The sequence below is a fragment of the Alligator sinensis genome, unplaced genomic scaffold (assembly GCF_000455745.1).
Source record: "Alligator sinensis unplaced genomic scaffold, ASM45574v1 scaffold964_1, whole genome shotgun sequence".
In the NCBI taxonomy this organism is placed as follows: Eukaryota; Metazoa; Chordata; order Crocodylia; family Alligatoridae; genus Alligator; species Alligator sinensis.
The window spans coordinates 202,925-211,265 of NW_005842680.1; the positions used below are offsets into that span (position 1 = coordinate 202,925).

The 8,341-nt window shown below is 42.7% G+C and overlaps 1 protein-coding gene across 2 annotated transcripts in view; it reads right to left on the minus strand.

Annotated features, from left to right (window-relative positions):
* The window catches only part of OSCP1 (organic solute carrier partner 1), a 14,538-nt gene extending 6,219 nt beyond the window's left edge, over window positions 1-8,319 (minus strand). The window contains exons 1-2 of one of the 2 annotated variants that reach the window (XR_003096310.1): window positions 1,026-8,319; window positions 350-517 (exon numbers count right to left, since the gene is read on the minus strand). Coding sequence is in view for 1 of the 2 variants with exons in the window: in XM_025215867.1 (XP_025071652.1) it covers window positions 350-517; window positions 1,026-1,178 (321 nt within the window). In the remaining variant the exon portion in view is untranslated. The remainder of the gene's footprint in view (window positions 1-349; window positions 518-1,025) is intronic. The other variant, XM_025215867.1, reaches the window with a different exon arrangement.
* Between the last annotated feature and the right edge of the window lie 22 nt (window positions 8,320-8,341).

Consider the following 8,341-nt stretch of genomic DNA (forward strand, 5'->3'; position numbering starts at 1 on the left):
TCCAAAAGTATTTTGACAATATTCACAACCTCCCAGGGCCTTTATTTATTGTTACAAGATATTGGTTATTGAATTCCCTTGCAAATAAATATATTTTAGAGTGAAAAGCTCCTTTCATTGGGATAGTCCTGGTCTTGGCTCCAAGAGTTACAGGTTATATAATTAAAATTAATTTATTTCTGTGAATTTCAGAAAAGCAGCAAAATGAGTGGTTCCCTAAAATTGAAAGGTAAATTCCACACATTACTCTAAGTATTTAACATCCCTAAAATTAGCTGGAGAAAAAAAGATGGGAAAATAGATTTAACAGTGGCAGGTTCCACAGTTCATCCAAGAATCAGGCTCTTACATCAATCAACTGTCGAAATGTTTCATCCACTTGGTTCAGAATGGTAGGGGAGTCCTGTATAAAATCCTTGATTGCATCCAGATGATTGAAAGTGACAAGTAATATGTCTTTGGGGCGAGGACAGAGCAGAACTTGATATTTGAAAGCCATAGTCATAAGATCATATAGCTGTAAAATAATGCAAGTGAATTCTGGTTAGATCACAAAGCCAGAGTCAAGACCACTTGGTTCAGTTTTACTGTTGTACCAATTTTAACCTGGAAAGTGACTTGGAAAACTCATTACGGCAGCTATACAATAAGAACTACAGTTTTTACTCCTTAGGGCATAGATACAGAAGAAAACAGTGTTTAATGCTTATATCCATATGGTAAAATGCTCATAAGACACTTCACGTCCATTTCCTTACTTATAACCATAATCACTTGCATGTGGATTTGAGTTACCTTGATATGTCTGGTGCTATTACTGATTTTCCTGTATCTTTCTCAGAAAGGAAACACTTGAAATGTAGTATTTCAAATCTAAAAGGATTTGTCTGACAAGTGCTCGATAAATTAGCGTACGGCAAAACCACATTCTGCTGTTCTCAATTGCCAATAAGCAGTAGCACTGAAGAAAATAACAAATGACTTCTAACTTTAGTATCATGAACACAGGGAAGACATCCTCTTACCTTGTCCATGCTCGCCTGGTTCAGCCTCATGATTGAAGCATGAGCCAGCCGGTCATATACTGTTCTCAGAGCCTTCTTAGAATAGAGTTCCTGTGGTTTAAAGAGCTCTTCCATAAACTTTTTATTGAACATGGTTGTGATGATGTCATTCATAACTGTAAAGACAAAAGAAATCTAGTTAGTTTATGTGCTGTATTTCACTCCACATGAAGGATATGGACATTCACCGTTGTAAGAGGATTCTCGTGAAGGTCACCTATGAAAACAACGCATAATCACAAGAACAAAAATGAAGGGGTAACACAGTTCTCTGATTCCAATACATCGTGCCAGGTTTTGCTCCAATAACAGCAGTGGCAAAAATTCCAGTAAGTGCAAGACCTTTATTTGAGACACTGGCAACAAACTTTTTTTTTCTTCTTCCTGATGGAAACAAAGCTCTTTTTGGTACATTGTTTTTTAAGGCATAGCTAAAATGTTTACTTTCCTTATTATACATTAGAAGCTTATCTTTTGTTCCTACAATGTCAGCATTGCTATAATTATTTAAGAGGGAAACTGCGTTTGCAATTAGCTTTTCGCATTATAAACTTGAAACAAACTGTAGCCAGCTGCTTTTGCCTCCTTCAACACCTGCTGCAATCCACCCGTTTTCCTCTTCTAAACAAAGGTCTACTGCATGATTCAAGGTTCTTTTTCTGATGATCTTACGTTGCATCATGAAAGCATTTAAAACAATGGGATCCCTTGAAGGCAATGCATTGGTTTTTGCCTGAGGTTTCTAATGCACCTCATAAATGTGTTAGAAAGTCTCACAACAATCGTATACAAGGTGGGTAACATGCATGTAAATTAAGACACAGGACTGCTGGGTGACTTACAGAGATGCAAAGCCAAGAAAAGAACCTATGACTGACTACCAAGTGTGCTGTTGCCATTAGGCCATATTGCCTCTATGAAAAGGAAGTTAAGAATCGCACACTCTACATACTGCTTATATCTTCAGGCATTAATTTAATTTGGACTTAAACTCTGCATCATACACATATGTTCACTCCCTTCTAAGGGAATGCTGAATGAAAACTAATACAGCAACCCAAAGATTACTGACCACGGGTTAAGCTTTTTCTAAGCAGATGACTGCTGCCAAAGGTCACAACATGAGCTAATTCTAAAGGGTTACACATACCTCAGGGGTAGGAATAAAGAAAGAACTGATATCCCCTTAGTGGTAGCTTTAGCTGTAGGACATATTATCCAATTCTACCAAAGAGGGGGGGGAAGAGAAATGGGCTTTGACTATGGTGAGGGTGGTGAGTGGGCTGATGCACAGATGTCCAAAAGGGAAGTTACTGAAACAATTATTTTCACTTTCTGCCAGATGCTTTGTTAGATACCCAGAGGTGGCAGCTCCTGGGTGCTCAGAAGCTGGGGCAGGTAATTGTAGTTACTGTACTGCTTTCCATCACTGATGCAATTCTCTCTGGGCTTGCTGGGAGGGAATGTTTACAACGCTGCAGAACAGCATATCCCCTGGCGGGCATCTAGACCTGCCTAATAAGGTGCCATCCATCCCCAGCTTCTGAGCAGCAGAGACCCAAACAAACCCAAATCAACTCTGACCTTTAGAAAATACCGTCGGCAAATAACTGACTTGTTACTAATTCCAGCCAAAAAACCTCACTTCCCTGAAATGCAATGAACCCATCTACAACAGCCACACACCAGTAGGAGTGGAGAGTAATCAAACACAATGTGAATAAGCATCATTTGATTTTGCAGCTAGTCAGCCATGTAGGAGAAAGTAAAGAATTTCTGCTCTTATGGTGATACCCACAAAAATATTTTAAAGCTGTTGGCACATGTTGTGACTTTCTAAAGGCTTCTCCTACACCTGTTAGCATTGGCTTAGATGAATCACTGCCACTCAAACAGGTAGTGGGCCAATCCTATTGAAAGCTGCCACAGTGGTCAAAGCCAAGACCATGTATTTTACAACTGAATGGGAAGATTTGTGTTCACCACACACCAATTATACTCTATGCACATTAATTAATTCAATCAAAATTATTCATTGGCTTTTGAACACCTTCAAAAGACATCTGAATGTTTATCTTGCTGGGATCCTATGATCCCTGCTGACTTCCTGCCCCTGGGCCGGGGGGCTGGACTCGATCTTCCAAGGTCCGTTCCAGCCCTAATGTCTACGAAATCTATGAAAGCTAAACCAGAGCTGTGAAAAAAACAGAGATTCAAGGTGAGAGGCAGAGCCAACTTTGGTCTTCTTCAGAAAAGTTCACCTTAAGGGCACCCAGCTGGTAGCAAATGTTTGTTAGTTCTTTATAGGATCTAAGGACAAGAACCTTGGGTCAAGCAAAGAAATCCTAAGGGGTGGATGAAGGAGGGGCTCCAAGGGGAAGATGCCAGCCAGCCTACTTCAGGACAATAATCCTTGAACAAGGAGCATCAGAGCAGGGATGGGAGCACTCCAGACAATGCAGCATAAAAGCAATGTAGGCAGGAGGATCTCAGCCAGTGGGACAAGGGCAGGGGGCTGGGCTGGGTGCAGACAGGAGATGCTGACATGTAGGGGAGAATACAGTGAAAAAGACAGCAGCAGTTTTCTCCATACATGTGTCACGGCATTTGTGACTCACATCTTAGTTTCTAGTGCAGTTTAACACAACATGGATAACATGCATGACATGAAGCCGATAAATGGATGTCTGGACAATGCTCATACTTGTCAAATTTACATTAAAATCAGCCAAGGGAGTAATCCAAGCCCACAGTAATTTACCCATCCAACCTGCACTGAATTTTAATTAAAAGACAGAACACCATGCTGATGCACTAAGTAACTGCTGGGTGTGCTGGCAGACTGGAGTCTGCCAAATCCCATTGTAGTCTTATGCAGAAGGCTGTGCCCAGGCAGCCCACCTGTTGCTGGATAGCAGCAGGTTTAGGCAAAGAAATCCAAAGTGGCCAGATCAATGCCAGCTTCCTCACTCCCTTGTGTACTGTGAGCTATGCAAAGTGGCCTGCCTTCATCAAGCCAGCCCAATAGCCTGCTATGGTCGGGTGGACTTGCTGACAGCTGATGCCAGATGCAAACATCATGCACATTCATACCAAAAGCCCCCAACTTAAAATCACTAATTATTGTTTCAGATACCAGTCATTTCAGTTCACCTGCCTGCAGCCAGTCCCTTCTCTCTCCATTGTGTAAAATAATTCCTGACATTATGGGAGTAGTTGGTTTAAGTTACACCCACCTTTATCATGGTCTTGTCTTAGCACCAACAAGATCCTGTGATTCTGAACTGGGACTCCAAAGGGCCATTCTCTTTAAGAGGAGCATCCACTGAAGGACATAGTACTTTCTCTATATAATCCTGATGTCAGAAGGTGAAGTATTAAAGCTTTTTTTGACTGATCAGTGTGAAACTCATTTGTGCTTTGACCATGTGTGTGAAAAAAAAGAATGCTTTATTCTTCTCACCTCAGCTTTGAATGCAAGTCCTACAGAGCCTTTTGTTCTGCTAGTGCACCTTGAATTCTGGAAGAGCATGTCACTGGACAGAATGTGATGGAGCCACAGAAAAGAACAGTAGCAAACTCCAGGTTATATACACGGTGGTATCAAGTGAGCATTTAAATACCACAGTGATAAGCACCTTAAATAAATGTACAGAGAACTCTGAAGGCCTTATACTGGAAAACAGGTATCATAATTATCAAAGGGAAGCTGCTCAAGCAGTGCTGAGCCCAGGGAAGTGGTGACTAAAATGCAGGATAGGCAGGGGATTAGCAAGTAAGGAATAATCTTACAGCAATACAATTGTGCAGCATACATGATAACTGCCTGTATTTTACATGACAACACTGCTCACAGCACTCACACAGTTATATGCTTGCTTTTGTATAAAGTTAACTAAAAACATTCACATTTGGCTAGGAGGTCACTCTGGTTATCAAGTATTGATATTCATTTCCTGATTTAAATTAATTTTCAGAGAAACTAGTTTTAAGGACATGATTTGCAAATGTCCCCCCCCGCCTACATTTTCATTTAGATCTAAAGTTGTAATGCCTGTTTTTAAAAACCAAATCTTGATTGAAGAATCCTGTTGGTCTCTCTAACACTATCACTCTGGCACTGGAGCAGCCAGGTTTGGAGTGCATATGTGCAACGAGCCTCATGTATGTGCATGTGGTTGCGTTCATCTACTGCATGCAACTAAAAGGTTACAGTACCTCGTTTCCTGTCCACCTCTGTCCATTCATCTACACGAAGCATATAACATAAAAACAGCAGTTCAAGAAGAAAGAACAATACTTGAAAGACAAATCTGGAAAGGAACTGGAAATATTTTATTAACTATCTTTGTTTTTCAAGTCAGCATTCAATGCTTAACGAGAATAAACTGGCCATTTGATGCCTTTTGCTTGCAGTGAAAAACCAAGAGTGAAATCTCAGCCCCACTGAGGTCTGTGGCAAAAATCCTGTTGACTCGAGTGGGGCCAGGATTTTATGCCAAACAGTTGCTCAGCACTTTCTACACCCAGTGGGAAAGGTAAAGGGGTGAGGTTTCTGATTATTTACTGTTTACTTGCAAGTGAACATTATTGACATAGATCAGAATAATGATACCCAGCACAGATGTAACCACAGCTCAGTGAAGAAAAATGTCTGATTCTCACAAGATAAAAGCTGTTAGCATGCTGAGTTATGTCAGAACCTGGTTTACTGGGCTAGTAATTTACACCTGTGTCTTGTACCTGTTACATTTAAGGTTTATATTTTCAGCCATCCAAACAGCATGTGGACAAATAAGATGTGTCTGGTTATTATTTTGAAAACATAACATGGACAATTAATAATTACTTTTTGGCAACATGTCACCTGGACTGTTTGACACTTTTTTCAGCTTGGAAGGACAGTAAGGAAAACAGAAAGAAAGTTATTATGGACACCTTTTCCCAAGTGTGTAAATACAATGCACTCTGCTCTTCTGAATGCTGGATAAGGGCATCGTTTGGATAAGTGCTAGCTCCAATTTATTACCCGTGGCTTATACTGTGACAAACTGGATTTGTGCACACTTGTTACTGTATAAACAACTAAGTATCTAGCATCTTTCAATCCACTATCTAATGTGTAACTAACTACTCGTTAGTAGTTTAACAGTGCAAAGAGTGAAGACAGGCAGGGGGACGGGGTAGTTAGCTGTGTTAGTCTGAAGTCAGGCAGAAGGCAGGGCAGAGTGGCACCTTAGAGACTACCTGCTGCAGAGATGGACAAGCTATTTCTGGAAGACATTGTCAATGGACTGCTGTTAGGCTGTTGGGCCTTGAAATGACAAGAGCCACTCACCTTCAAGGCACGATTGCCCCTTATTTACAAGGCTTCTAGGGTGACAGCAGCCCCAATAGTGACTATAAAAACCCTTGAAAAGGAGGGTGCTGGTCACTTCCAGGACTGCTAAGATCACAGCATTGATGGTACTGTAAAGCTGCTCTGTACTTGCCCAGAGCTGGGGGATTAGTAGCCTACAACGAACTGGCTCCCATCCTTCTCAAAGCTTATAAGGGTAATTTTTGGGGCTGTTGGTTCACACCACGTTTGATGGATAGTGCAAATAACTGCAGACCTTCTCCAGTGCTGAAGCAAAATATGTAAACTGAGCATGCCGATTTCTCACTAATCAGAGATAGGCAAACTTTTGGGATTCTTTTCTCTCATAATACAGTCATGACGGGAAGCAGGAGATGCTTTTAAGTTTAGTTTAATAAGTTAGAACTGCTTGACGGACTTAATTTAAAGCTGCCACTTGTGCCTTAGGTGAGAAACTGAAAGGAGGAAAAAATGTGCATGTAATAATGATTTAGTCCCATAAGTAAAAGGCCCCCAAAAAGTTTAATAAGGATGGACACAGGTTCCAATAATTGTGCATTGGTAATTCAAATGTTTAATTTCCCCTTCCTCACCCTGACACACACTTCATCACAGGGTTTATTTCAAGCTTCAGGAAACCCTATATCCAAAAAAAAAAAAAAAAAAAAAAGGAGTCTCCCAGTAACGTTTCAGAACTTGGATGACAAAATTGCTGAGAAGGCCAAATCTGGAAGTATTTGGTCCCACAAAGGGCTCCCTGAGGCACTAAACTCTGAAACACAAGCACGCTAAAGTTTATTCTGGTTTCTATGGTCCTCAAAAAAAACAAGCCTAGTTTTCACTTTTTCTTCCTCCCTATGAGAGACCTTCACCAACACCAGCGCTTGATCACAGTACATGTAGCAACCTCTAGCACAGAAAAGAAATGATGAGTTCCCTGGAAACGTAGAGATAATCGAGACGCCCCTCTTGGTGCAGTCATTACCAGCCAGGGAGCTGTTGTGTGCTTGATGACAACAGACAGCGCAATGCCCAGATCACCTAGAACGGTCAAGACTAGATCGTCTTTGCAATATCAGGCCAATACAGCACAGGAAGTACATTCATAAATCCTCTAAGTAAATATAATCTAGGGTAAACTATCATCAACGGGAGTGACTAAATGAGACTATTTTATTAATGAAGCATGGGTATCTCTGTATCTCCAGAATGACTGAAATGCGATCCCAGGACAATTACTGACCACAGGACACTACCACGGAGGAGTCAGGCTGAAGCACTTCCCCACTCTGGCAAATGGCATTGGGGTGAGCATTTAAGCTTGTGCCTGGGAGAGTCTCACAGCACTTGCTTTTCAGTCTGCAGGGACTCCCCATCTTCCTTTTTAATTCTTTTCTCTCCGTCAGGGTGACAGAGGGCACAGATGTCCCTGGTGTTTGCAGAGCCCAGCACGGGTCTACAGCCCCTTCCACGGCCGCCACACAGCACACGGTATGGCGCGGCACGGCCCAGGTCCCGTCCCCCAGGACTTCACGTGTCACGGCACTGCCCGACACCTGCGCGGCGCTCGTCCGCAAGGTCCCGGCCAGGGCTCGCTCGCTCGCTTGCCCCAGGTGCTTGCATTTACCCCACAGCGATGGCGCTAGTCAGACGCGCAGTTTTCACTTTGCGACCGGTTAAGAAACATACGCTGGAGGCACGGCTGGAGTGCCACCATCTCCTGCGTTTTGGGGTCTGGGCACAGCGACCTGACGCGCCGCTTTGACTTCGACTTGGTGATTTTGACGGCCCTCGCTCGCCCGAGCCGGGTGTTTTCTACTCGAGGGGCTGTTTCGAGTGCTGCGCTCGGGCTCTGAGAAGACTAGACCAGACAGGGCAGCCCCCCCCCCGCCCAGCCGGCGCAGGGCAAACCCGAGCG